Source organism: Phalacrocorax carbo, chromosome 27 (genome assembly GCF_963921805.1).
Source record: "Phalacrocorax carbo chromosome 27, bPhaCar2.1, whole genome shotgun sequence".
NCBI classification, from domain to species: domain Eukaryota; kingdom Metazoa; phylum Chordata; class Aves; order Suliformes; family Phalacrocoracidae; genus Phalacrocorax; species Phalacrocorax carbo.
The window spans coordinates 3,342,435-3,369,841 of NC_087539.1; the positions used below are offsets into that span (position 1 = coordinate 3,342,435).

Below are 27,407 nucleotides of genomic sequence, written 5' to 3' on the forward strand. Positions count from 1 at the left end.
CTGCTCTCGCGAGACTCGCCCCGCCCGCCCCGGCCCTGCTCGGCCCCGGCCCCCGTTACCGGCCCCCCTGTTACCGACCCCCCCGTTACCGGCCCCCCTGTTACCGACCCCCCCGTTACCGGCCCCCCCTCCGTTACCGACCCCCCGTTACCGAACCCCCCCTCCGTTACCGACCCCCCCGCGCGGGCCCCCCGTTACCGCCCCCCCCGTTACCGCCCCCCCCGTTACCGACCCCCCGTTACCGACCCCCCCGTTACCGACCCCCCGTTACCGACCCCGGCCATGGCCGACCCCAAGTACGCCGACCTGCCCGGCATCGTGAGTGCGGGAGCGGATCGGGGGATCGGGGGGGGGCCCTGGGGGTCTGAGGGGATCCGCGGGACCTGGGGGAGAATGAGGGGATCAGGGGGATTTGGGGGGGGGGGGTCTGAGGGAATTGGGGTGTCTGTGGGGATGGGGGGCCCTTGGGGTCTGAGGGGAGCAGGGGGACAGGGAATCAAAGGGGGTCTGAGGGGATCGGGGGAGGCTGGGAGAAAATGAGGGGATGGGGGTGATTTTGGGGAGTATGAGGGAATTGGGGGATGGGGAGTCTGACGGGAGCAGGGGGCTTGGGGGAGATTGAGGTGGTCTGAGGGGATCGGGGAGGTCTGGGGGTGTCTGAGAAGATCACAGGGGGTCTGAGGGGATCCGGGGGCCTGGGGGAGAATGAGGGGACCAGGGGGATTTGGGGGGGTCTGAGTGGGTTGTGGCGGGTCTGAGGGGATCCAGAGGGTCTGGTGGAGCTGGGGGCTCTGGGGAAACTGGGGGGATTGATGGGGACCGAGGGGCTTGGGGGGGCTCCCGGTCAGTAAATGGAGCACCTGGGGAGACTGGGGGTGTCAGGGGAATGGAGGGTGTTGGAGGGGGCACCCAGGGCGGTCGGAGGCATTTGGGGTGTCCGGGGGATCGGAGGAGGCGGGGCTGCAGTGGGTGTTTGGGGAGCTGGGGGGAAGTGGGGACTGTCTGGGGGGGGGACAGGCGTGTCGGGGGGTTGGGAGTGCCCGGGGTATTGGGGGCGATTGTGGGAGTGGGGGTACCTGCCAGGGCCCCGGGCATTTGGAGGTGTCGGGGGGACGGGGGAGGGTGTGGGGAGTTTGGGGACGTCAGGGGTGCCCAGAGGGATGTGGAGTCTTTGGGGAGACGGAGGTCGTGGGGGCAGGGAGGTGCCGCGGGTGTCCCTGGGCTGGGGGGCATCGGAAGCAGTTTGGGGCGGTTGCGGGGTATTTGATCACAAAGGGATAATAAAGCGCCGCGGAGAGCTGGGGTTTCAGCGGAGCCCGTTTCCGCCCCAGGCCTGGAACGAGCCCGACGTGTACGAGACCAGCGACCTGCCCGAGGATGACCAGGCTGAGTTCGAGGCGGTAAGGGCTGGGGGTGCCGTGCCGCGGGATGGGGGGCGAGCGACTGTGCCCGTGCCCCATCCCGCAGCCACCCGGCGCGGCGGGACCAGCACCGCCGCAGGGAAACGGCTCCTGTCCCCGCACGCGCCCCTGCGGCGCCACGTCCCCCCGTGCCGTGTGCCAGCGAGGCGGCACCCCCATCCCACAGGCTGCCGGTGCTTTGGGGGCCGAGAAGCGAGGCCGGGGCGCAGCCCCCCGCCCGTGCAGGGTGGCCGTCCCCAACCCCAGCATCCGCACCCTGCGAAATGCGGCCGAGGGCAGCGAAGCGAGCAGGGCTGGCCAGCCCCCCGGCCCCGGCCCTTGGCACAGGCGGTGCTCCATGGGCAGCACATGGAGGACGAGGGGGGCCCGTTGAGGCGGGTTCGCCCCATAACCCAGCTCCCAGCCCTGCGCCGGGGCCCATCACACCCGGGCTGTGGCCATTATCTGTGGGGCTGCCGTGCAGAGGCTTGGACGTGGGGTGACAGCGGGGCCCGTCCTCAAGGCCAGCACGGCACGAGGGGCGCAGCTGGTGCTGCGTGGTGACCCCCGGCTCTGCCAGCGAGGCTGAAAGCCGACGGGTGCTTGTGGCTCACGGCCCAGATGGCTGCCGGGTCCCCCCCGGCCCCGCTCCGCCGGCGCACGCTCCCAGTGAGGGGGCAGCCAGGCCTCGGCAGCGCACAGGCGAGACGCGGCTCCTCCCCGCGGCACAGCCAGCGTTTGTGGGGGACACGGGGTCGGTGTGTCCCCACCAGCATGGGCTGGCGTGGCACCGTACGCTGCAGGCGGGCAGGGGCACGCCAGGCACCTGGACGTGGTTATGAGGGGGGCAGAGAGATCCCTCGCAAGAGCCAGGGCATCGAGATGGACTGAAACGGGTTGTTTCCACCCAAAGTTGCCCCCGTCAGGCCTCGGTCACACCAAAACGGTGCCCAAGAATAGAGCGGCGCCGCAGCAGTGCCTCCCGCAGTGTTTTCGCTGCCCTGCGGCCCCGTTGCAGGCAGAGGGGAAGGGTTGCCGGGGTTTAAGTGCTGTCATCTCCTCTGGCGGGAGTCCCTCGCGCAGCTTCGTTGTGTTTCTTGGCTCTCACGCGCTGAACTGACCTGAGTTTCCCACCGCTCTTCCCCTCCCTGCTCCCCACCTTGCCTGGACACTAGTTTGCACAAGTAAGCCCGTTTGCTCCTTCAGTGTTGCATGCCCTTTGCGTTGCGTTTTGCATGCGGTAGATGTGCAGGGGGTCCCGTAGCTGCTGCCTGTCGCTGCGTCGCCTGGTCCCGGCTGTGGGTCACCGCGCCGTGGGGCGGAGGGGAGGCAGCCGGCAGCAGCTGTGCGTCCCCGGGTGCGACGTGGTGCTGCCGCTGCCTCCCTGCTCTCCCGTGCCCTCTTTGCATCTGCCCTGCCTGCCTGCACACGCTGCCCTCCTTGTCCTTTGGGACCCCAGGGACCCCCGGCCCCCCACGACGGGTCTGGGCCACGCCGCGCTCCCGCCCCGGCGGCCCCGTGCCCTCCCCAGCGATGCTGCCTGCGCAGAGGGGTGCTGCCCAGGGGCGGTCGCTGCCATCCCGCCGCAGCCCATCCTGCCAAGCCTTGCAGCACGCTGCGGGGCAGGCAGGGCACGGGCAGGCGAGGGAGGCCGCGCCGAGCCCCCACCCCTGCTGCGAGTGCCGCACGGGGCTGGCTGCAAAGCAGGGCACAGCTTGTGCCCCTCCTGGGACCGGCGTGGGGGTTTAGCCCCCCGGACCGCAGCTGTTGCCTCCCTCTACCCCCTGGAGCCCCGGGGAAGTGCCAGGCCTGGGGCTGCTCCGTGGGGGCCCGTCCTGCCCCAGGCTCTGCTCACATCCCCCCCAGGGGAAAGAAGCTGGAGCTGGAGGGAGGTTATCCGCGCGGGGGCTTGGCCGTGGCGCCCCCAGACTCGGGGCGCATCCTGCTCCCACGCTTTCTCTGGGCGCCTTGACCAGCCCTCGCAGCAGCCGCCACCAGGCCGTCCCCAGCCCCGGCTGCCCTGGGGCGCCCGGCTGAGGGGTCCAGCCCCCCCCGCTGCCCCCCTGTCTCACAGCCGCTGCCCCCCCACCGCTGCCCTCGCCTCCGCGCTGGCGGCCCCCGCATCCCGCATGGCTCCTGAGCCCTCGCGCGGGGCAGCGGGGCCACCCTGGCACGGCCTCGGCGCAGGGACGTGGGTGACGGCGGGCCGCGCATGGGGCCAACCTTCTAACGCGATTTTTGTCTCTCTCTCCCCCCTCTGCTCCTAACCTTGCTCTGACTTTCTCACCTCTGGGAAACACAAGGAGCTGGTAAGAGCCCGTCTGTCGGCCGCCGTAACCCTGCGCTCTGCTCGCGGGCGCTCGCCGCTGCCTCCCCCAGCCGGAGGGCTCCCCCCAACGCTGCTCCCGCTGCTCCCGCTGCTCTCACCCCTTCTTCTCCATCTGCAGTGCGCCAGGGCTCCCCAAAAGCGTGTCAGGCCACGGCCGGTTGCGGGGGCTGGAAGCGGGCTGCCGTGGCCCAGGGCAGCAGGTGGGGGGGGGTCCTTTGGGTGCCTCCCGCAGAGTCCTGCTGGGTCGGGGTCACCCGACCGCGGTGTGAGGCCAGGAGAGCCCAGACTCCCCGTCCGCACTCGCCCTGCCAGGCTCTCCAGGCTAAGCCCGTTTGCCCTTTGAGGGGTTGAAGTCCCACAACGCCCCCCGGGTGGTGGGAGCCACCCCGAAACGCGGCCGCGGGGCAGTTCCAGCCCTGCTGGGCCGGGGGCCGCCCCGGCTGCCCACGACACGTGTGGGCTCAGCAGCAGGTTGCCTGATACTGGTCGTGGGGCTGCCCGAAGGTTTCACGCCTCGCCGTACACTTGCACCTCTGGCCGCGCCACCGCGCCCTCGGGGGGGTTTCCTGCCGGCCGGGCCGGGCCGGGCCAGGGTCCGATCTCCCTGCGGCAGGCCCTGGGGATGCGCCGCGTCCCGGACAGCCCCCGCTGCCCTGGGCAGACCCTTTGCCTGGCTCTGTCCCTGCCTGTCGGTCCCTGGGGCTGTGCCTCTGTCCTGGGGGGGACGGGGCCGCCTTCGCCCCCCGTTACTGTCCATCCTCTCCCCAGTGGCCCTGGGCGGCCGCCGGCGCTGCAGGGAGGCGGCGGCTCTGCCAACGACCCCCGCGGCTGCCGCGTCCCTAATGCTGAGCGTTGTGTGCAGGAGGAGCTCACCAGCACCAGCGTGGAGCACCTCATCATCAACCCCAACGCTGCGTACGAGAAGTTCAGGGACAAGCGCCTGGGCACCAAGGGAGTGGGTGAGCCGGGGGGGCCGGGGAAGGGTGGGCTCTGGGCAGCCTGGCTCCCTGAGCCCACCCCACGGAGGGCACAGCCGCCCCGGGGTTCTGGGGTGACGCCCTGCTCTTCCTCTTCCAGACTTCTCTGACAGCGTCAGCAAGAGCAGGACAACGGGCTACGAGTCTGGGGAGTATGAAATGGTGAGTCCCGAGCGCACGGGGATGTGAGCCACCCCGGCGCACGGTCCCTCGTCCCCACCCACCCCACAGCGACGTCCCTGCCCAGGGCCACAAGTCACGCGGAATCTCGGAGCGCTGGCGGTGGGAAGGGGCCTCCGGAGGTCATCTGGTCCAAGCCCTGCTCAAGCAGGGCCACCTAGGCCTGGTTGCCCGGGACCGCGTCCAGATGGCTTCAGAATAGCTCCAAGGACGGAGACTCCACCGTCTCCCCGGGCAGCCTGTGCCAGTGCGAGGTGGCCCTCGCAGGAAAAATGTGTTCCCTGGTGTTCAGGGGGAACCTCCCGCGCTTCGGTTTGTGCCCGTGGCCTCTCTGCTCCTGGCACTGGGCACCGCTGAGACGAGCCAGGCTCCGTCCTCTCGGCGCCCTCCCTGCAGGTATTGGGAAGATCCCCCCCGGGCCGTCCCTCCTCCGGGCTGAGCAGTGCCAGCTCTCTCAGCCTTTCCTCAGAGGAGAGACGTTGCAGCCCCGTCAGCATCGCGGCGGCCACTTGTTGGACTCTCTGCGCTATGTCCGTGTCTCTCGTACTGGGGAGCCCAGCACGGGACAGGGCACGCCAGGAGCGGCCCCAGCAGTGCTGCGGAGAGGGGAAGGATCCCCTCCCTCGACCACAACGCCGCTCGTGCTGCCCAGGACATCGTTAGCCTTCTCTGCCGCATCACGTTTAGCTCGGTGCCCACCAGGGACCCGCGGCCTTTTCCACAGAGCTGCGTCCAGCTGGGGAGCCCCAGCGCATCCCGGGGCCGGGGTTGCTCCTCCCCACGAGCCGGACTTTGCACCTCCCGCCCTTGAACTCCATGAGGTTGCTGTTGGCCTGTTTCTCCAGCCTGTGCAGGTCCCTCTGGACGGCAGCACGACCCTCTGGCGCCTCAGCCCCTGCTCCCAGCGAGGGGTCTCCTGCAAACCCGCTGAGGGTTCGCCCTGCCCCATCACCCAGAGCGTTAAGGGAGATGCTAGAGAGGACCGGAGCCAGCACTGACCCCTGGCCTACACCGGTCGTTGCTGGCCCCCAACTAGACGCTGGGCCGATGCCCACCACCCTCTGTCTTGGCTGTCCGGCCATTCCACAGCACCTCACTGCCTGCTCGTCCCGCCCCGGCGTCAGCAGCTGCTCTTGGAGGAGCCCGTGGGAGACAGTGCCCGGGGCTTCCCTGAACTCCCGGTAGACAATCCCCGCTGCTCTCCTCGTCTGCCAGGCCAGTCGTTGCGTTGTAGGAGTTTATCGAGGTGGTCGGGCACGACTGCCCTCGGGGAAGCCAGGCTGATTTCTCTTGACGGTGCTTCTGTCGTTCATGCTCCTGGAAATGGTTTCCAGGAGGAGCTGCTCCATCACCTTCCCAGGGAGAAGGTGAGGCTGACCGGCCGTGGTTGCCCGGGTCCTCCCTGACCTGCTTGAAGTTGGGGGTGACATCCCGACATGACGCCAGGCTGGCGCTTCTCCCAGTGACCCGTCAGAGATGGTCACGGGTGGCCTTGCAACGCCATCAGCCAGATCCCTCAGCCCTGGCGGGTGCATCCCGTCTGTGCCCGGCGCTTCTGTCTGTCCCCTTTCCTGGAGTCTTCCCTGCCCTGACCCCTTTCCGCCAAGGCTACGTCTGCCTTGCTCCAGCCTTTCCCGCAGCCTCTGTGACCTGGGATTCCTGACGGCAGGTGGGGCTGGTGGAGGCAGAGGCAAAAGCAGCCTTCAGTGCCTCAGCCTTTCCCGCCTCCCGTGTCCCCAGGTCCCACGTCTCGTTCAGCACCGGGCCCCCATTTCCACTCGCCGTCCTTCTCTCACCTGAGCGCTTACACAAGCCCTTCTTGTTGCCTTGGACATCCCTGGCCAGGCTGAATTCCAGCTGGGTTGTGGCTTTCCTAACGCCATCCCTGGCCGCTCGGGCAATGTCTCCATCCCTCCCGGTTCCCTGCCCCTGCTCCAGGCTCTGCCTCCCTCCTTTCCGTGCCTGGCGTTGCCCAGGAGCTCCTGTTCCCCCGGGCAGCCTCCTGCCTCTCTTCCCCGACTGCCCACTCGCTGCGACGGAGCGCTCTGGAGCTTGGCGGGGGGGATGCTTGAACCTCAGCCACCTTTGTTGGGCCCCTCTTCCCTCCGTTGCCTCACGCCAGGGGACTCTGCCAAGCAGACCCTCGAAGGGGCCAGAGTCCGCTCTCCCAAAGCCCCGGGCTCTGAGCCCCCTCCTCCCCGCCCCCAGCATCCCCAGCTCCACCACCTCGTGGTCGCTGCAGCCCAGGCTGCCTTGGCCCTCCACATCCCATCCCCTCGCTGGTGAAGAGGAGCTCGGCGGAGCCCCTCTCCTCCTCGCTGGCTCCTCCCTCGGTCACTTGGAGGAGGATGTTGTCGTCGAGGCACTGATGGCCCTCCTGGACTGCTTGTGTCCCGCTGTGCTGCCCCTCCAGCAGGGCTCCCTGAAGCCCCCCATGAGGACCCGGTTCCTGGGGGCATGGGGCTGCTCCGACCTGTCTGTCGGGGGCCTCACCCGCTGGTTCTCCCTGCTCGCTCCCTTTTCTTGCCTTTTTGCGCAGGTTTGGGTGGGCACCGAGGGGAGCCGGGTACCAGCGTCCCGGCCACCCCCTGCCCTGGGTGCCTGGTGCCGCGGTCGGGCCGTGAGCCCCCGCCTGACCCCCCTCTTGCTCCCTCTGCAGCTCGGCGAGGGCCTTGGTGCCAAAGAGACGCCCCAGCAGCGGTACCGGCGGCTGCAGCACGAGGTGCAGGAGCTGGTCAGGGAGGTGGAGCAGATCCAGGTGAGCATCCCCCCTGCCCTGGGGGCCGTGGGGAGGCTGTGCCGGGGGGTGACGTGGCCGCCTTCCCCCCGCCCCAGAGCTCGGTGAAGGAGTCGGCGGCGGAGGAGGAGCTGACGCCCATGGCCTTGGCCAGGCAGGTGGAGGGCCTGAAGCAGCATCTGGTCTCCAGCCACCTGGAGAAGCTGCTGGGCCCCACCGCAGCCATCGACTTTGCGGACCCCGACGGTGCCCTGGCCAAGTGAGTGGGGTGCCGGGATTCGGGGCGCAGCGCGGGGAGCCGGGGGCGGATGCCAGCAGCCGCGCGGGGCGGTGCCGGGGCCCCGCGCCCACCTTTCCCCCTGCCCAGGCGCCTGCTGCAGCAGCTGGAGGTGGCAAAGTGCAGCAAGGCGGCGCCGGGGAAGAGCCCCGCCAAAGCCCCGGCGCCCACCGGAGACGCCGTCACCTTTGAGCTGTACTGGAGGCCAGAGCAGGAGCAGTTTGCCCAGACCGCCAAGGTGAGCGTGGGGAGGGGGGGCACGCTGCGCCTGGCCCCAAAACGGGGTGCCCTGCCGGCTCACCCCCCTCGTCTCCCCCCAGATGGCGGAGCTGGAGAAGCGGCTGGCGCAGCTGGAGGCGACGGTGCGGTGCGAGCCCGACAGCCAGGTGAGGGGCCGGGGCTCCTGCCCTGCCACGGGGCTCCTGCCCCCCGTCCTGCCCCACTGACGCACTCTCCTTCCCCGCAGAACCCGCTGCTGGTGGGGCTGAAGGGCACCAGCCTCATGGTGAGTCCGGCAGGGGCCGCGGGCACGCAGGGACCCTTTCCCCACACCCCGTGCCCATAGCAGTTGCGGGGGGCAGTGCCAGGGTGCTGCCGTGCCCCCCCTCACCTGCTCCCCCTCCCCAGGAGACCGTGCAGGTCCTGCAGGCCAAGGTCAACATCCTGGACGTGGCAGTGCTGGACCAAGTGGAGGCCCGGCTGCAGGTGAGGGGGGCGGCGGGGGGAGCTGCGCGGCGGGTGTCACGGGGCCGTGGCAGAGCCGCGGGACGGCACTGCCCGCGGCCGGGAGATCGGCGGTGGGCACTGCTGGATCTGGGGGCTCACATCTGCTCCCCCTCCCCAGAGCGTCCTGGGGAAGGTGAATGAAATCGCCAAGCACAAGGCAACCGTGCAAGACGCCGACACCCAGAGCAAGGTAAGAGCCGCTGGGGGGGCCCCCAGAGGCAACCCCGGCGTGGCGGGGGATATACGGAGCCCCCCTCCAGGCTGTGCTGACCCCCCCGCACACTCTTCTTGCCCTGCCCCGTCCCCCAGATCCACCAGATCTATGAGACGATGCAGCGCTGGGACCCCGTGGCCAGCACCCTGCCCGACGTCGTGCAGAGGCTGGTGACCCTCAGGGACCTGCACGAGCAAGGTGAGGGGCTGGGGGGGACGTTGGGGACAGTGGCCGGGCGTGACGGGGAGCAGCTCACGGGGGGCACTGCTCCCCCCCCCCCACTGAGCCTTCTCGTCCCTCCCAGCCACACGGTTCGGGCAGGTCCTCGTGCACTTGGACACCACGCAGCAGGAGATAGCCGGTGCTCTCAAGGACAACACCGTGCTGCTGGCGGAGGTGGGGCCCACCGAGACCCACCTGCTGGGGTGGAGTGGGGAGGGGCGGGGTTGGGGTCCCCCTCCTGCTCCCCCTGCTCACCCCTTCCCCACGCCCCCCCCACCCCAGGTCCAGAAGACAATGAAGGAAAACCTGGCCATCGTAGAGGACAACTTTGCGGACATCGATGCCCGCATCAAGCGGCTGCAGCAGTGAGAGCACCCTGCAGACCCCCCCCGCACCGGGCGTCCCTGCCCCCCCGGGCCCCTGGGAATCCCTCCCTCCCGCCGCAGGTACCAGCCCCTGCTTGTGGGTACCCTGGCTCTGGCCCCTGCCCAGTGTGGGGTCTGGAGGGGTCCTCCCCGCCCCTCCGTGCCCACCTCAGGGGGGGACGGGACGGTCTCTGTGCCCCCCAGCTTCACCCCAATAAATGGCTCAGCTCCAAGTGCATCGTGTCGACGTCTCCTTCGGGCTGTGGGGCACGAGTGGGGCCTGGCAGCCGCGTTTTAAATGCATCTTTTAAGGGTGTGTAACTCCCCCCTCAAGGGGAAAGCTTCGACCCACAGGGGAACGTCTGTTCTCGTCGTTGCGACCCCTGGGCAGTGGGCAGTGTTGGGGGGGCGGGGATGATCCCGAGGGGGTGGGCACGGCCCAGGCCTGGGGCGTGTGGCCCCCAGGCTGTGGGAGATGATTATTACTGGTACTGGGGGATGAGAAGGGGGGAACCTTGTTTTTGGTGAGGGAGAGGCTTGCGCTAAACTAACCCTGAGTGGATCCAGCCGTTGGGCCGCGACACCCCCCATGCCTGAGGTAATGGGGGCAGTGGGACCCCCCCCAACATGGGGCATAGGCGCTGGGGATGGACCCCGCGGCTGCCTCCCCTAGCACCAATCCAGCCTCCCCTAGCACCAATCCAGCCCCCCAGCACGGGGGATTGCCGGGAGTGGGGCCGCCAGTAACACTGGTGGGTTCAAGCCCCATGGGCAGGTGCGGGGCCATGGCCTCGCTGGGGCGACGGGGAGGTGGTGGGATGGCTGCCAGCACGGGGGGACATGGGGTGGGCAAGGCTGAGGCGCTGAGGCCACCTTTGCCTCCATCTCGACCAGCCCCACCTGCCGTCAGGAATCCCAGGTCACAGAGGCCGCGGGAAAGGCTGGAGCAAGGCCGACGTAGCCTTGGCAGGAAGGGGTCAGGGCAGGGAAGACTCCAGGAAACGGGACTGACGAAGCACCGGCACAGGTGACCCCCAAAATGACACAGGGGTCCCTGCTCGGAGCTCACCCCGGGGGCAATCCCATGGGTGGGAGTGGGGAGACCCGCCATGTGACCCAGCCCATGTGCCCTCCGAGCCTTCCCCCCCCCCCGTCTCCCCCTCCAGCACCCCACACGTGTGCTGCCCTTGTGTGGCCACCCCTGTGTCTCCCCTCCCATGCATCCCCCCCCTTGCTTCCCCCACTGAGTGCACCCCTGGGCCCTGCCATGTCCCCCTGACCCCCCCAATGGGATCTGTATCCGCACCCACCCTGCAAGCTGCTCTTGTGAAACCCATTACTGACCCCTCATTAATGTCTCCCTACTTTACTGCTCCCGTTACCGGCCCCCGGCCGCGGCTGACCCCAAGTACGCCGACCTGCCCGGCATTTTGAATGCAGGGGCGAGCTGGGGGGGATTGGGGGGGTCTGAGGGGGTCAGGGGATCTTGGAGAGAATGAGGGAATCACGGGGATCTGGGGGGTGTCTGAGGGGATCTGAGAGGATCAGACTGGGTCTGGGGGAGAATGAGGGGATTAGCAGGATTTGGAGGGGTTAGAGGGAGTCTGAGGGTGTCGAGGGGACTTGAGGGGCAGCGAAGCGAGCAGGGCTGGCCAGCCCCCCGGCCCCGGCCCTTGGCACAGGCGGTGCTCGACGGGCAGCACACGGAGGACGGGGGGGCCCGTTGAGGTGAGTTCACTCCATAACCCAACGCCAAATGACGGTGGGGTCCCGCAGCCCAGCCCTGTGCCGGGGCCCATCACACCCGGGCTGTGGCCATTATCTGTGGGGCTGCCGTGCAGAGGCTTGGCTGTGGGGTGACAGCGGGGCTGGCATGGCACAATGGGTGTTTTCCTCCAGTGCACTGGCACTTCTCCCAGTCACCATGAGTCTTCGAACATTGTCGAGAGTGGCCTTGCGATGCCATCAGCCAGACTGCACAGAGGGGCACAGGGGTTCTGGGGGTTGGTTAACTTAAGTTAAAAGAGGCATTTAAAACGCGGCTGCCAGGCCCCACTCGTGCCCCACAGCCCGAAGGAGACGTCGACACGATGCACTTGGAGCTGAGCCATTTATTGGGGTGAAGCTGGGGGGCACAGAGACCGTCCCGTCCCCCCCTGAGGTGGGCACGGAGGGGCGGGGAGGACCCCTCCAGACCCCACACTGGGCAGGGGCCAGAGCCAGGGTACCCACAAGCAGGGGCTGGTACCTGCGGCGGGAGGGAGGGATTCCCAGGGGCCCGGGGGGGCAGGGACGCCCGGTGCGGGGGGGGTCTGCAGGGTGCTCTCACTGCTGCAGCCGCTTGATGCGGGCATCGATGTCCGCAAAGTTGTCCTCTACGATGGCCAGGTTTTCCTTCATTGTCTTCTGGACCTGGGGTGGGGGGGGCGTGGGGAAGGGGTGAGCAGGGGGAGCAGGAGGGGGACCCCAACCCCGCCCCTCCCCACTCCACCCCAGCAGGTGGGTCTCGGTGGGCCCCACCTCCGCCAGCAGCACGGTGTTGTCCTTGAGAGCACCGGCTATCTCCTGCTGCGTGGTGTCCAAGTGCACGAGGACCTGCCCGAACCGTGTGGCTGGGAGGGACGAGAAGGCTCAGTGGTGGTGGGGGAGCAGTGCCCCCCGTGAGCTGCTCCCCGTCACGCCCGGCCACTGTCCCCAATGTCCCCCCCAGCCCCTCACCTTGCTCGTGCAGGTCCCTGAGGGTCACCAGCCTCTGCACGACGTCGGGCAGGGTGCTGGCCACGGGGTCCCAGCGCTGCATCGTCTCATAGATCTGGTGGATCTGGGGGACGGGGCAGGGCAAGAAGAGTGTGCGGGGGGGTCAGCACAGCCTGGAGGGGGGCTCCGTATATCCCCCGCCACGCCGGGGTTGCCTCTGGGGGCCCCCCCAGCGGCTCTTACCTTGCTCTGGGTGTCGGCGTCTTGCACGGTTGCCTTGTGCTTGGCGATTTCATTCACCTTCCCCAGGACGCTCTGGGGAGGGGGAGCAGATGTGAGCCCCCAGATCCAGCAGTGCCCACCGCCGATCTCCCGGCCGCGGGCAGTGCCGTCCCGCGGCTCTGCCACGGCCCCGTGACACCCGCCGCGCAGCTCCCCCCGCCGCCCCCCTCACCTGCAGCCGGGCCTCCACTTGGTCCAGCACTGCCACGTCCAGGATGTTGACCTTGGCCTGCAGGACCTGCACGGTCTCCTGGGGAGGGGGAGCAGGTGAGGGGGGGCACGGCAGCACCCTGGCACTGCCCCCCGCAACTGCTATGGGCACGGGGTGTGGGGAAAGGGTCCCTGCGTGCCCGCGGCCCCTGCCGGACTCACCATGAGGCTGGTGCCCTTCAGCCCCACCAGCAGCGGGTTCTGCGGGGAAGGAGAGTGCGTCAGTGGGGCAGGACGGGGGGCAGGAGCCCCGTGGCAGGGCAGGAGCCCCGGCCCCTCACCTGGCTGTCGGGCTCGCACCGCACCGTCGCCTCCAGCTGCGCCAGCCGCTTCTCCAGCTCCGCCATCTGGGGGGAGACGAGGGGGGTGAGCCGGCAGGGCACCCCGTTTTGGGGCCAGGCGCAGCGTGCCCCCCCTCCCCACGCTCACCTTGGCGGTCTGGGCAAACTGCTCCTGCTCTGGCCTCCAGTACAGCTCAAAGGTGACGGCGTCTCCGGTGGGCGCCGGGGCTTTGGCGGGGCTCTTCCCCGGCGCCGCCTTGCTGCACTTTGCCACCTCCAGCTGCTGCAGCAGGCGCCTGGGCAGGGGGAAAGGTGGGCGCGGGGCCCCGGCACCGCCCCGCGCAGCTGCTGGCATCCGCCCCCGGCTCCCCGCGCTGCGCCCCGAATCCCGGCACCCCACTCACTTGGCCAGGGCACCGTCGGGGTCCGCAAAGTCGATGGCTGCGGTGGGGCCCAGCAGCTTCTCCAGGTGGCTGGAGACCAGATGCTGCTTCAGGCCCTCCACCTGCCTGGCCAAGGCCATGGGCGTCAGCTCCTCCTCCGCCGCCGACTCCTTCACCGAGCTCTGGGGCGGGGGGAAGGCGGCCACGTCACCCCCCGGCACAGCCTCCCCACGGCCCCCAGGGCAGGGGGGATGCTCACCTGGATCTGCTCCACCTCCCTGACCAGCTCCTGCACCTCGTGCTGCAGCCGCCGGTACCGCTGCTGGGGCGTCTCTTTGGCACCAAGGCCCTCGCCGAGCTGCAGAGGGAGCAAGAGGGGGGTCAGGCGGGGGCTCACGGCCCGACCGCGGCACCAGGCACCCAGGGCAGGGGGTGGCCGGGACGCTGGTACCCGGCTCCCCTCGGTGCCCACCCAAACCTGCGCAAAAAGGCAAGAAAAGGGAGCGAGCAGGGAGAACCAGCGGGTGAGGCCCCCGACAGACAGGTCGGAGCAGCCCCATGCCCCCAGGAACCGGGTCCTCATGGGGGGCTTCAGGGAGCCCTGCTGGAGGGGCAGCACAGCGGGACACAAGCAGTCCAGGAGGGCCATCAGTGCCTCGACGACAACATCCTCCTCCAAGTGACCGAGGGAGGAGCCAGCGAGGAGGAGAGGGGCTCCGCCGAGCTCCTCTTCACCAGCGAGGGGATGGGATGTGGAGGGCCAAGGCAGCCTGGGCTGCAGCGACCACGAGGTGGTGGAGCTGGGGATGCTGGGGGCGGGGAGGAGGGGGCTCAGAGCCCGGGGCTTCGGGAGAGCAGACTCTGGCCCCTTCGAGGGTCTGCTTGGCAGAGTCCCCTGGCGTGAGGCAACGGAGGGAAGAGGGGCCCAACAAAGGTGGCTGAGGTTCAAGCATCCCCCCCGCCAAGCTCCAGAGCGCTCCGTCGCAGCGAGTGGGCAGTCGGGGAAGAGAGGCAGGAGGCTGCCCAGGGGAACAGGAGCTCCTGGGCAACGCCAGGCACGGAAAGGAGGGAGGCAGAGCCTGGAGCAGGGGCAGGGAACCGGGAGGGATGGAGACATTGCCCGAGCGGCCAGGGATGGCGTTAGGAAAGCCACAACCCAGCTGGAATTCAGCCTGGCCAGGGATGTCCAAGGCAACAAGAAGGGCTTGTGTAAGCGCTCAGGTGAGAGAAGGACGGCGAGTGGAAATGGGGGCCCGGTGCTGAACGAGACGTGGGACCTGGGGACACGGGAGGCGGGAAAGGCTGAGGCACTGAAGGCTGCTTTTGCCTCTGCCTCCACCAGCCCCACCTGCCGTCAGGAATCCCAGGTCACAGAGGCTGCGGGAAAGGCTGGAGCAAGGCAGACGTAGCCTTGGCGGAAAGGGGTCAGGGCAGGGAAGACTCCAGGAAAGGGGACAGACAGAAGCGCCGGGCACAGACGGGATGCACCCGCCAGGGCTGAGGGATCTGGCTGATGGCGTTGCAAGGCCACCCGTGACCATCTCTGACGGGTCACTGGGAGAAGCGCCAGCCTGGCGTCATGTTGGAATGTCACCCCCGACTTCAAGCAGGTCAGGGAGGACCCGGGCAACCACGGCCGGTCAGCCTCACCTTCTCCCTGGGAAGGTGATGGAGCAGCTCGTCCTGGAAACCATTTCCAGGAGCATGAACGACAGAAGCACCGTCAAGAGAAATCAGCCTGGCTTCCCCGAGGGCAGTCGTGCCCGACCACCTCGATAAACTCCTACAACGCAACGACTGGCCTGGCAGACGAGGAGAGCAGCGGGGATTGTCTACCGGGAGTTCAGGGAAGCCCCGGGCACTGTCTCCCACGGGCTCCTCCAAGAGCAGCTGCTGACGCCGGGGCGGGACGAGCAGGCAGTGAGGTGCTGTGGAATGGCCGGACAGCCAAGACAGAGGGTGGTGGGCATCGGCCCAGCGTCTAGTTGGGGGCCAGCAACGACCGGTGTAGGCCAGGGGTCAGTGCTGGCTCCGGTCCTCTCTAGCATCTCCCTTAACGCTCTGGGTGATGGGGCAGGGCGAACCCTCAGCGGGTTTGCAGGAGACCCCTCGCTGGGAGCAGGGGCTGAGGCGCCAGAGGGTCGTGCTGCCGTCCAGAGGGACCTGCACAGGCTGGAGAAACAGGCCAACAGCAACCTCATGGAGTTCAAGGGCGGGAGGTGCAAAGTCCGGCTCGTGGGGAGGAGCAACCCCGGCCCCGGGATGCGCTGGGGCTCCCCAGCTGGACGCAGCTCTGTGGAAAAGGCCGCGGGTCCCTGGCGGGCACCGAGCTAAACGTGATGCGGCAGAGAAGGCTAACGATGTCCTGGGCAGCACGAGCGGCGTTGTGGTCGAGGGAGGGGATCCTTCCCCTCTCCGCAGCACTGCTGGGGCCGCTCCTGGCGTGCCCTGTCCCGTGCTGGGCTCCCCAGTACGAGAGACACGGACATAGCGCAGAGAGTCCAACAAGTGGCCGCCGCGATGCTGACGGGGCTGCAACATCTCTCCTCTGAGGAAAGGCTGAGAGAGCTGGCACTGCTCAGCCCGGAGGAGGGACGGCTCGGGGGGGATCTTCCCAATACCTGCAGGGAGGGCGCCGAGAGGACGGAGCCTGGCTCGTCTCAGCGGTGCCCAGTGCCAGGAGCAGAGAGGCCACGGGCACAAACCGAAGCGCGGGAGGTTCCCCCTGAACACCAGGGAACACATTTTTCCTGCGAGGGCCACCTCGCACTGGCACAGGCTGCCCGGGGAGACGGTGGAGTCTCCGTCCTTGGAGCTATTCTGAAGCCATCTGGACGCGGTCCCGGGCAACCAGGCCTAGGTGGCCCTGCTTGAGCAGGGCTTGGACCAGATGACCTCCAGAGGCCCCTTCCCACCTCCAGCGCTCCGAGATTCCGCGTGACTTGTGGCCCTGGGCAGGGACGTCGCTGTGGGGTGGGTGGGGACGAGGGACCGTGCGCCGGGGTGGCTCACATCCCCGTGCGCTCGGGACTCACCATTTCATACTCCCCAGACTCGTAGCCCGTTGTCCTGCTCTTGCTGACGCTGTCAGAGAAGTCTGGAAGAGGAAGAGCAGGGCGTCACCCCAGAACCCCGGGGCGGCTGTGCCCTCCGTGGGGTGGGCTCAGGGAGCCAGGCTGCCCACAGCCCACCCTTCCCCGGCCCCCCCGGCTCACCCACTCCCTTGGTGCCCAGGCGCTTGTCCCTGAACTTCTCGTACGCAGCGTTGGGGTTGATGATGAGGTGCTCCACGCTGGTGCTGGTGAGCTCCTCCTGCACACAACGCTCAGCATTAGGGACGCGGCAGCCGCGGGGGTCGTTGGCAGAGCCGCCGCCTCCCTGCAGCGCCGGCGGCCGCCCAGGGCCGCTGGGGAGAGGATGGACAGTAACGGGGGGCGAAGGCGGCCCCGTCCCCCCCAGGACAGAGGCACAGCCCCAGGGACCGACAGGCAGGGACAGAGCCAGGCAAAGGGTCTGCCCAGGGCAGCGGGGGCTGTCCGGGACGCGGCGCATCCCCAGGGCCTGCCGCAGGGAGATCGGACCCTGGCCCGGCCCGGCCGGCAGGAAACCCCCCCGAGGGCGCGGTGGCGCGGCCAGAGGTGCAAGTGTACGGCGAGGCGTGAAACCTTCGGGCAGCCCCACGACCAGTATCGGGCAACCTGCTGCTGAGCCCACACGTGTCGTGGGCAGCCGGGGCGGCCCCCGGCCCAGCAGGGCTGGAACTGCCCCGCGGCCGCGTTTCGGGGTGGCTCCCACCACCCGGGGGGCGTTGTGGGACTTCAACCCCTCAAAGGGCAAACGGGCTTAGCCTGGAGAGCCTGGCAGGGCGAGTGCGGACGGGGAGTCTGGGCTCTCCTGGCCTCACACCGCGGTCGGGTGACCCCGACCCAGCAGGACTCTGCGGGAGGCACCCAAAGGACCCCCCCCACCTGCTGCCCTGGGCCACGGCAGCCCGCTTCCAGCCCCCGCAACCGGCCGTGGCCTGACACGCTTTTGGGGAGCCCTGGCGCACTGCAGATGGAGAAGAAGGGGTGAGAGCAGCGGGAGCAGCGGGAGCAGCGTTGGGGGGAGCCCTCCGGCTGGGGGAGGCAGCGGCGAGCGCCCGCGAGCAGAGCGCAGGGTTACGGCGGCCGACAGACGGGCTCTTACCAGCTCCTTGTGTTTCCCAGAGGTGAGAAAGTCAGAGCAAGGTTAGGAGCAGAGGGGGGAGAGAGAGACAAAAATCGCGTTAGAAGGTTGGCCCCATGCGCGGCCCGCCGTCACCCACGTCCCTGCGCCGAGGCCGTGCCAGGGTGGCCCCGCTGCCCCGCGCGAGGGCTCAGGAGCCATGCGGGATGCAGGGGCCGCCAGCGCGGAGGCGAGGGCAGCGGTGGGGGGGCAGCGGCTGTGAGACAGGGGGGCAGCGGGGGGGGCTGGACCCCTCAGCCGGGCGCCCCAGGGCAGCCGGGGCTGGGGACGGCCTGGTGGCGGCTGCTGCGAGGGCTGGTCAAGGCGCCCAGAGAAAGCGTGGGAGCAGGATGCGCCCCGAGTCTGGGGGCGCCACGGCCAAGCCCCGCGCGGATAACCTCCCTCCAGCTCCAGCTTCTTTCCCCTGGGGGGGATGTGAGCAGAGCCTGGGGCAGGACGGGCCCCCACGGAGCAGCCCCAGGCCTGGCACTTCCCCGGGGCTCCAGGGGGTAGAGGGAGGCAACAGCTGCGGTCCGGGGGGCTAAACCCCCACGCCGGTCCCAGGAGGGGCACAAGCTGTGCCCTGCTTTGCAGCCAGCCCCGTGCGGCACTCGCAGCAGGGGTGGGGGCTCGGCGCGGCCTCCCTCGCCTGCCCGTGCCCTGCCTGCCCCGCAGCGTGCTGCAAGGCTTGGCAGGATGGGCTGCGGCGGGATGGCAGCGACCGCCCCTGGGCAGCACCCCTCTGCGCAGGCAGCGTCGCTGGGGAGGGCACGGGGCCGCCGGGGCGGGAGCGCGGCGTGGCCCAGACCCGTCGTGGGGGGCCGGGGGTCCCTGGGGTCCCGAAGGACAAGGAGGGCAGTGTGTGCAGGCAGGCAGGGCAGATGCAAAGAGGGCACGGGAGAGCAGGGAGGCAGCGGCAGCACCACGTCGCACCCGGGGACGCACAGCTGCTGCCGGCTGCCTCCCCTCCGCCCCACGGCGCGGTGACCCACAGCCGGGACCAGGCGACGCAGCGACAGGCAGCAGCTACGGGACCCCCTGCACATCTACCGCATGCAAAACGCAACGCAAAGGGCATGCAACACTGAAGGAGCAAACGGGCTTACTTGTGCAAACTAGTGTCCAGGCAAGGTGGGGAGCAGGGAGGGGAAGAGCGGTGGGAAACTCAGGTCAGTTCAGCGCGTGAGAGCCAAGAAACACAACGAAGCTGCGCGAGGGACTCCCGCCAGAGGAGATGACAGCACTTAAACCCCGGCAACCCTTCCCCTCTGCCTGCAACGGGGCCGCAGGGCAGCGAAAACACTGCGGGAGGCACTGCTGCGGCGCCGCTCTATTCTTGGGCACCGTTTTGGTGTGACCGAGGCCTGACGGGGGCAACTTTGGGTGGAAACAACCCGTTTCAGTCCATCTCGATGCCCTGGCTCTTGCGAGGGATCTCTCTGCCCCCCTCATAACCACGTCCAGGTGCCTGGCGTGCCCCTGCCCGCCTGCAGCGTACGGTGCCACGCCAGCCCATGCTGGTGGGGACACACCGACCCCGCGTCCCCCACAAACGCTGGCTGTGCCGCGGGGAGGAGCCGCGTCTCGCCTGTGCGCTGCCGAGGCCTGGCTGCCCCCTCACTGGGAGCGTGCGCCGGCGGAGCGGGGCCGGGGGGGACCCGGCAGCCATCTGGGCCGTGAGCCACAAGCACCCGTCGGCTTTCAGCCTCGCTGGCAGAGCCGGGGGTCACCACGCAGCACCAGCTGCGCCCCTCGTGCCGTGCTGGCCTTGAGGACGGGCCCCGCTGTCACCCCACGTCCAAGCCTCTGCACGGCAGCCCCACAGATAATGGCCACAGCCCGGGTGTGATGGGCCCCGGCGCAGGGCTGGGAGCTGGGTTATGGGGCGAACCCGCCTCAACGGGCCCCCCTCGTCCTCCATGTGCTGCCCATGGAGCACCGCCTGTGCCAAGGGCCGGGGCCGGGGGGCTGGCCAGCCCTGCTCGCTTCGCTGCCCTCGGCCGCATTTCGCAGGGTGCGGATGCTGGGGTTGGGGACGGCCACCCTGCACGGGCGGGGGGCTGCGCCCCGGCCTCGCTTCTCGGCCCCCAAAGCACCGGCAGCCTGTGGGATGGGGGTGCCGCCTCGCTGGCACACGGCACGGGGGGACGTGGCGCCGCAGGGGCGCGTGCGGGGACAGGAGCCGTTTCCCTGCGGCGGTGCTGGTCCCGCCGCGCCGGGTGGCTGCGGGATGGGGCACGGGCACAGTCGCTCGCCCCCCATCCCGCGGCACGGCACCCCCAGCCCTTACCGCCTCGAACTCAGCCTGGTCATCCTCGGGCAGGTCGCTGGTCTCGTACACGTCGGGCTCGTTCCAGGCCTGGGGCGGAAACGGGCTCCGCTGAAACCCCAGCTCTCCGCGGCGCTTTATTATCCCTTTGTGATCAAATACCCCGCAACCGCCCCAAACTGCTTCCGATGCCCCCCAGCCCAGGGACACCCGCGGCACCTCCCTGCCCCCACGACCTCCGTCTCCCCAAAGACTCCACATCCCTCTGGGCACCCCTGACGTCCCCAAACTCCCCACACCCTCCCCCGTCCCCCCGACACCTCCAAATGCCCGGGGCCCTGGCAGGTACCCCCACTCCCACAATCGCCCCCAATACCCCGGGCACTCCCAACCCCCCGACACGCCTGTCCCCCCCCCAGACAGTCCCCACTTCCCCCCAGCTCCCCAAACACCCACTGCAGCCCCGCCTCCTCCGATCCCCCGGACACCCCAAATGCCTCCGACCGCCCTGGGTGCCCCCTCCAACACCCTCCATTCCCCTGACACCCCCAGTCTCCCCAGGTGCTCCATTTACTGACCGGGAGCCCCCCCAAGCCCCTCGGTCCCCATCAATCCCCCCAGTTTCCCCAGAGCCCCCAGCTCCACCAGACCCTCTGGATCCCCTCAGACCCGCCACAACCCACTCAGACCCCCCCAAATCCCCCTGGTCCCCTCATTCTCCCCCAGGCCCCCGGATCCCCTCAGACCCCCTGTGATCTTCTCAGACACCCCCAGACCTCCCCGATCCCCTCAGACCACCTCAATCTCCCCCAAGCCCCCTGCTCCCGTCAGACTCCCCATCCCCCAATTCCCTCATACTCCCCAAAATCACCCCCATCCCCTCATTTTCTCCCAGCCTCCCCCGATCCCCTCAGACCCCCTTTGATTCCCTGTCCCCCTGCTCCCCTCAGACCCCAAGGGCCCCCCATCCCCACAGACACCCCAATTCCCTCAGACCCCCCCCCCAAATCCCCCTGATCCCCTCATTCTCCCCCAGGTCCCGCGGATCCCCTCAGACCCCCAGGCCCCCCCCCGATCCCCCGATCCGCTCCCGCACTCACGATGCCGGGCAGGTCGGCGTACTTGGGGTTGGCCATGGCCGGGGTCGGTAACGGGGGGTCGGTAACGGGGGGGGCGGTAACGGGGGGGGCGGTAACGGGGGGTCGGTAACGGGGGCCGGGGCCGAGCAGGGCCGGAGCGGGCGCGGCGAGTCTCGCGAGAGCAGCGGGCGGGGCCCGCGCGGGGGCGGGGCCTGCGGGGGGCGGGGCCTGCGGGGGGGCGGGGCCCGCGCGGGGGCGGGGGGGGCGCTGCCGCCCTCTCGCCATCCCTCCCAGTTCCCTGCCCCTGCTCCAGGCTCTGCCTCCCTCCTTTCCGTGCCTGGCGTTGCCCAGGAGCTCCTGTTCCCCCGGGCAGCCTCCTGCCTCTCTTCCCCGACTGCCCACTCGCTGCGACGGAGCGCTCTGGAGCTTGGCGGGGGGGATGCTTGAACCTCAGCCACCTTTGTTGGGCCCCTCTTCCCTCCGTTGCCTCACGCCAGGGGACTCTGCCAAGCAGACCCTCCAAGGGGCCAGAGTCCGCTCTCCCGAAGCCCCGGGCTCTGAGCCCCCTCCTCCCCGCCCCCAGCATCCCCAGCTCCACCACCTCGTGGTCGCTGCAGCCCAGGCTGCCTTGGCCCTCCACATCCCATCCCCTCGCTGGTGAAGATGAGCTCGGCGGAGCCCCTCTCCTCCTCGCTGGCTCCTCCCTCGGTCACTTGGAGGAGGATGTTGTCGTCGAGGCACTGATGGCCCTCCTGGACTGCTTGTGTCCCGCTGTGCTGCCCCTCCAGCAGGGCTCCCTGAAGTCCCGCCTGGGTCTCTAAGGGCTCTGCCCCAAAAGAGGGATGAAAGACCCCCAGATAGGGTGGCCAGAAGACCCCCCCTACCCCCGCTCTGGGAGGCCTGGAGCTGGCTTTGATGCTTTGCCAGCGCTGCTCAGCACCAGCCAAATCATGGGGGGGTGACCAGCGCTGCACCAGCCACAGGCCGGAGACCCAGGTTCCCACCAGGGCTGCAATGGAGACAAACACCCCCCACCCAGCCAGCCCCTGCTAACAGGGCCTTCCATCTCCTGCAGCACTGTGCCCCACCAGTTCCCTGAGGTGGCAGCACTGGCTCTTCCCAGCGTCTCCCCACCATGCTGAGGGGTTGTGGGGGGTGTCTTGGAGCTGGGGGTGACCCTAAAGTCTTGCACCATGCTATCCTCCTTGGGAGGGTCCCCACAATCAGGCTGGGTGGAGGCCCCCCTTCTCCCCAGGGAACCCACCCAGCCTGTCCAGGGCCCTGCTGCCACCTCCCCAGGGTCCCCCAACCTTGCTGACCTGCAGGGTCACGTGGCGCCCCCACCCCCCAGTTTCACCTCCCATGGTGGCTGTTAGGATTTACATCCACTGGCCACTGTAACAGGGACTGTCCCGGGGAGCCACCGGTGAATGTCAGGTCTGAGGGAAGGTTTCCAGTTGCTCTTGGATTAGGTATCACGCCCAGCCTGAGCAGGGTGCCTCCAGAGAGGGACCCCTGCCCCATATTGCACCCCTGCCCCACCCATCACCCGATTGCCAAGTCCAACCCCTTCATTCCGGTCAGTGGGCTCTTGATTTCTCACTGGGTTTCACTTTTTCCGAGGTGACCTTGTTCTCTTGGGATTGGACCTGTTGCAGCGGGGCCAGAGGGGGCACAGAAATGCTCCGAGGGCCGGAGCCCCCCTGCTGCGAGGCCGGGCTGGGAGAGCTGGGGCTGTGCAGCTGGGGAAGGGGAGGCTGCGGGGAGACCTTATTGCGGCCTCCCAGTGCTCAAAGGGGGTTATAAGAAAGATGGGACAGTTTTTAGCAGGGCCTGCAGTGACAGGACAAGGGGTGACGGTTTTAAACTAAAAGAGGGGAGATTCGTACTGGATCTAAGGATAAAATATTTTACGCTGAGGGCGGTGAGACCCTGGCAGAGGCTGCCTGGGGGGTGGTGGGTGCCCCATCCCTGGCCATGTTCAAGGTCAGGCTGGCCGGGGCTCGGGGCAACCCGCTCTGGTGGGAGATGTCCCTGCTTGCGCCGGGGGTTGGACGGGGTGACCCGTAAAGGTCCCTCCCGACCCCAGCCCTGCTGTGATTCCATTAATCATTTCCTCAGTCCTTCTCGCCTTCGTCCCGCTCCCACCTGCCGGATTCTGCGAGTTTTGGGTTTGCAGTATGAGTTTTCCCAGACAGTTTGGGCTCAGCCAGCTCCTGCTGCCTGAGGCCCCAGCTCCTGCAGCTGCTGGCACTGAGCTGCTCCTGCAACCCGAGGCCCGTCAGGGAGCAGAGCATGGTTCGTCAGACTTCTGTCATGACCCCAGTGCCTCTTGCATGGGGGTCCCTGCACACCCGCACCTTGGCAGGGCAGGTCCCCTCACACCGTGGGAGCCGCGTGGGATCTGGAAGTAGCCTTTAGGCAACTCAGTAGGACCCAAAACACCCCAGTGGTATCATACATGGGCTGTTTTGCTCCCAAACCCAAGGCTGCTGCCAAGAAAAATAACTCTGTCCTGTGCAGAGCAGTAAAGTGGGGTCCTGCACAACCACCCCCCATCACATGGGGGTCCTGCACAACCACCCCTCATCACATGGGGGTCCTGCACAACCACCCCCATCACACAGGGGTCCTGCACAACCACCCCTATCGCACAGGGGACTTGCAGAACCACCCCCATCTCATGGGGGTCCTGCACAATCACCCCCATCACACAGGGGTCCTGCACAACCACCCCCATCACATGGGCGTCCTGCACAACCACCCCCAACACACAGGGTCCTGCACAAGCACTGCCATCACAGGGGGGTCCTGCACAATCCCCACCACTGCACAAGGATCCCTACATGCCAGCCCCCGTTGCACAGAGGACTTGCACACCAGCTCCCATTACACAAGGATCCCTGTGCACCCACCCCTCACCGCACAGGGGTCCCTGCACAGCCACCCCCATTGCATGGGGGTCCCCACGCGCTGACCCCACTGCACAGGGATCACTGCATGCCAACCCAATTGTGCAAGGGTCTTCGTGCACTGGGCCCCCATTGCACGGGGGTCTCCGCACACTGACATCCAGTTGCATAAGTGTCCCTGCACAATCGCCACCATTGCACGGGGGTCCCCACACACTGCCACTGCCACTGCAGGGAGTGGGGCTGGGGGGGGCTGTGTGCCCTGGGTGGGACTGGTGAGGGGAGCTGGGGAGGCTCTGTGCCCTGGGGGACAGGGAATGAGGCTGGGGGGGGCCTGTGTGCCCTGGGGACACAGGGGAGTGGGGCTGGGGGGGGCTGTGTGCCCTAGGGGGACTGGGAACTGGAGCTGGGGGGGACTGTGGTCCCCAAGGAGCTGGGGAATAGGGCTGTGAGCACTGGGTGGGACTGGGGAGTGGGGCTGGGAGTTGCATGCCAGCCTGGGGGGGCTGCAAGCTCAGAGGGGGTGCTGGGAGCTGTGGGGGTCCCACACCTTTCCCTGCCCACCCCAGTCTGCCCAGTCGCCAGCCCAGTGTCACACATGAGGAACCTCAAAGGAGCGGATTTTGCCCCCCAGCTGGACAGCCAGGAGGGCATAGAGAAGCTGCTCCTCGAGCTGAAGGTGAGCTGGGGACTGAGGGGCTCTGCTGCGGCACCGTGGGGAAGGGTGACCCTCCCCCGAGGGCCCTGGGCTGGGTGCCGGGGGTCTGACACCCTCCCCTGCCCAGAAACACCTCTTACCCTTCCAGGGCAATGCCAGCCAGGCCTCCCGGCTGCGGAAAAGCCAGGTCTGCGACAAAGTCCTGCGGCTGTGTGTCGAGCGGATGGCCGAGCCGGGGGGCTCGCCGGCACTTGCCGCCAGCGTGGCAGCCGCAGCCGAGGCAGCGTGCCAGGGCTACCTGAGCGCCGCGCCGCAGCCCGCTGCTCTACACCTGGAGAAGATCCTCTACCACCTGCTGAGGAACGTGGCCGGCCGCGGGAGCGGCGGTGCCTGCTGGAGGGTGGCCGACCTCCTCCGTGCCCGGCTGCTGACCTACCGCCCCGGCCAGGCACCCTCCAAGGACTTCGCGGCCATCGCCTACAGCAGCTTCAGCGTGCTCTGGAGAGGGGCCGACACGCTGGCCGAGCCCGACCGGCCGCAGGAGGAGGGTAGAGCCGTCCTCTTGGCCCGTCTGCGAGCCCTGCGCTTCCTCCTGCTGCGTGAGGAGTGTGGAATAATCGCTGGAGGTGACTTAGAAGTTAAACTTATGTTTCTAGATAAGGTACAGCATTGAAGAAGCTGTCAGGGTGGAGTGCAGCTGATGTGTGAGGAATCCATTCCACCGAAGTTCCCCAGTAACCACCGATGTCGGCAGTGCCAGGAGAACTTGGTGTACTGACTCCAAGAGGAGCTGTCTGGAGGGTGGAGCGGTGCGGAGGCATCGCGGCCAGGGTCAGTGAGAAATGGGAACTTGAGGTACCATGGAGCTGGCACGCTGCGTATTTGCCACCCTGGGCCAACAGTCCGTCATACTTTTGACAAAATGATGTCCTTTTGGTGAACTTTGCTCATTATAATATCATTATAGTAGCAAAACACACCTCCATCCAAAAAGTTACCCGCCTCTAAGGTGTGACCACCCCTCACTGGGCATGCGTTTGGAATTTCTTCTAGTCTACGCTTTTAAAAGTAAAGGGAGGAAAATTTACACCAATCATAATACAGGTTTGTATGACCAGAGTCACTCAAGCTCCACCTGAAAGACAAAAAATAGCATAAAATGTGTGAAGAGAAAGAGGGTGTTAGGGAAGATACCATCGCGTACCACTCTGACTTCTGGGACCTGTTGATGGGCTGAGCCTCTCTTCCCCCCCACTGGGATGCCTTTGGGTAAGACTGGAAACCTCTACAGAGTCACTTTAAATCTCTAACGCATTAGAGTCGCTTCACATTAGAGTTGCTTCATGTTTGTTCTGCGTAAATCTCTAAGGCATTGGAGTCGCCTTGTAAATCTCCATTGTGCAGAGTCGCCTCATATTCATTTAGCACACTTGTAGCCTAGCATGTCTTTGGCATTTATGTGTGTCTTGTAACCAGCAATCTTATCATCGGCAATCCAAAGAACCTGTGTATCTGTTGCTTTAATAAATTGCAATATTTGTTAATCTAGCCGTGATCGTTCTCATTGAATGCTACCGGCTGCGGCAGCTGCCAAATTAGTTACCAACAACAAATACTCTGATGAGTGGTTACTTCTACAGCCCTTAGAAAGTAAACCGTTGACCAAGTCTGAGACTAAGACTGGACTTAGCTGCACCTAGACTCCTCTCAGAGAAGGAGTTTAGAAAGCAAGGGGGTCCTGCCTGAACCTCATGACTCAGTGGTAGGGTCTCCCCCTAGCCGCTCCTCAGACTCCAACTATTAATGCAACAAAGGGGACGGGGCGGCCTTGCTGCTGCTGCAGCCCCTCTTCTTCACCTCCCAGACAGCACAGCAGGCAGCTGCCGCCTTGTACGAAGCCCAGCGGGCGCCATCCTCGGCTTTCCTCAGCCGGCAGCTCGGGGACTGCTTGCTTGCGACTCTGCGAAGGGAGGCGGCGGAGCCCCCCACCCTCCAGCAATCCCTCTGCTTCTTCGAGCTCACCCTGGAGCAGTGCCGGCATCTCTGCAAGCGCGGCCAGTACAGGGAGGCGGAGGAGGCAGTAGAGGTCGACCACGTAACGTGGTTGATCAGAGCCTCTGTGAGTAGCTGGAGGGTTCGTAACCCTGCTGCGGGCTCGGTGCTCCCCTTAATGCATCAGCAGTGTGTCCCTCTCTGGTGTCCCTGGCTGCCGGCAGTGCTCGGTGCTGCCCTGGCCCCACGAAAGCTGCTTTTCTCCTTCCCTCCCCTCTGCAGGTTCCTCCTGATGGTGTCGAAGAGAAGCTCACAGCGAAAGGGCTGCTCTATCGCAGCCTTCAGCTCTTGCCAGTGTGACCTACGATGCTTTCCAGTGCTCCCAGGTACCAGGGGCCGTACCAGTCCCTGGCACTGGGGGTGGGCGAGACCCTCGTGGTGCTGGGTGTCTTCTCCCATCAGAGGTGGTGGCACATTGGTGGGGTTGGAAGGGGCTGCTCACGCCACCCCGGGGAGGTTCTGCGGGGGCTGTGGGTCGCTGGTGGCCTCTTGCCGGCCATCCTCTCCCTCTCCCTGGAGCCGTTGCAGGCGGCGGGCTGGCTGGGTCTGGAGCGGCTGACGGCGGGCTGCAGGGCGAGCGTGGTGTGGATGCTGGAGGCACTGGAGGGGCTCCCCGAGAGCGAGCGAGCCAAGTACTTCGACGTCACCGGTCAGTGCCGTGACAGGTGGGACCAAACCCAGCTCCTCGGCCCTGTCTCAGGTCGAATGCGGTGGCAGAGCTCAGTGTCCGTGACCTGAGGGGGTTCTCTGCCACGCAGAGTATGTGGCTGGTGGGGCCAGGGCAGAGGGTGACCGTCCCTGGCTGGGTAAGGAGAGGGAGGGGTCGTTCTCTCTCCGTCGTGTCTTTAATATCTGGGTTTCCCTTGCGGCAGTGCTGTGCACGTTCAAGCTGGCCTACATCTTCCACAACCAGAACCTTCACGAGGAGGCCGGCTCTGTCCATGAGCTCTT

General features: G+C 67.5%; 2 protein-coding genes across 2 annotated transcripts; one reads left to right on the forward strand and one right to left on the reverse strand.

Annotated features, from left to right (window-relative positions):
• Positions 1 to 210: 210 nt before the first annotated feature.
• On the forward strand, positions 211 to 9,660 carry DCTN2 (dynactin subunit 2). The gene is made up of 14 exons (XM_064474290.1): positions 211 to 318; positions 1,332 to 1,400; positions 4,592 to 4,688; positions 4,807 to 4,868; positions 7,546 to 7,644; positions 7,722 to 7,882; positions 7,991 to 8,138; positions 8,221 to 8,286; positions 8,367 to 8,405; positions 8,528 to 8,605; positions 8,745 to 8,816; positions 8,936 to 9,038; positions 9,145 to 9,236; positions 9,345 to 9,660. The coding sequence occupies exons 1-14, from the start codon at positions 283 to 285 to the stop codon at positions 9,429 to 9,431; spliced, it is 1,209 nt and encodes a 402-aa protein (XP_064330360.1). The 5' UTR covers positions 211 to 282; the 3' UTR covers positions 9,432 to 9,660.
• A 1,863-nt stretch (positions 9,661 to 11,523) lies between these two features.
• Positions 11,524 to 20,954, reverse strand: LOC135317820 (dynactin subunit 2-like). Its single transcript, XM_064474289.1, has 14 exons — positions 20,856 to 20,954; positions 19,777 to 19,845; positions 16,496 to 16,592; positions 16,316 to 16,377; positions 13,540 to 13,638; positions 13,302 to 13,462; positions 13,046 to 13,193; positions 12,898 to 12,963; positions 12,779 to 12,817; positions 12,579 to 12,656; positions 12,368 to 12,439; positions 12,146 to 12,248; positions 11,948 to 12,039; positions 11,524 to 11,839 (listed from the first exon to the last, which is right to left on the reverse strand). The coding sequence occupies exons 1-14, from the start codon at positions 20,889 to 20,891 to the stop codon at positions 11,753 to 11,755; spliced, it is 1,209 nt and encodes a 402-aa protein (XP_064330359.1). The 5' UTR covers positions 20,892 to 20,954; the 3' UTR covers positions 11,524 to 11,752.
• Between the last annotated feature and the right edge of the window lie 6,453 nt (positions 20,955 to 27,407).

Bases quoted from the DNA above. Each gene is read 5' to 3' on its own strand.
- DCTN2 (XM_064474290.1), top strand. From the start codon at position 283: ATGGCCGACCCCAAGTACGCCGACCTGCCCGGCATC. The intron at 319-1,331 runs GTGAGTGCGGGA...TTTCCGCCCCAG, and splicing joins ACGCCGACCTGCCCGGCATC to GCCTGGAACGAGCCCGACGT. The intron at 8,287-8,366 runs GTGAGGGGCCGG...CCTTCCCCGCAG, and splicing joins GGTGCGAGCCCGACAGCCAG to AACCCGCTGCTGGTGGGGCT.
- LOC135317820 (XM_064474289.1), bottom strand. From the start codon at position 20,891: ATGGCCAACCCCAAGTACGCCGACCTGCCCGGCATC. The intron at 12,964-13,045 runs GTGAGCGTGGGG...GTCTCCCCCCAG, and splicing joins AGTTTGCCCAGACCGCCAAG to ATGGCGGAGCTGGAGAAGCG. The intron at 12,440-12,578 runs GTGAGGGGGGCG...CCCCCTCCCCAG, and splicing joins AAGTGGAGGCCCGGCTGCAG to AGCGTCCTGGGGAAGGTGAA.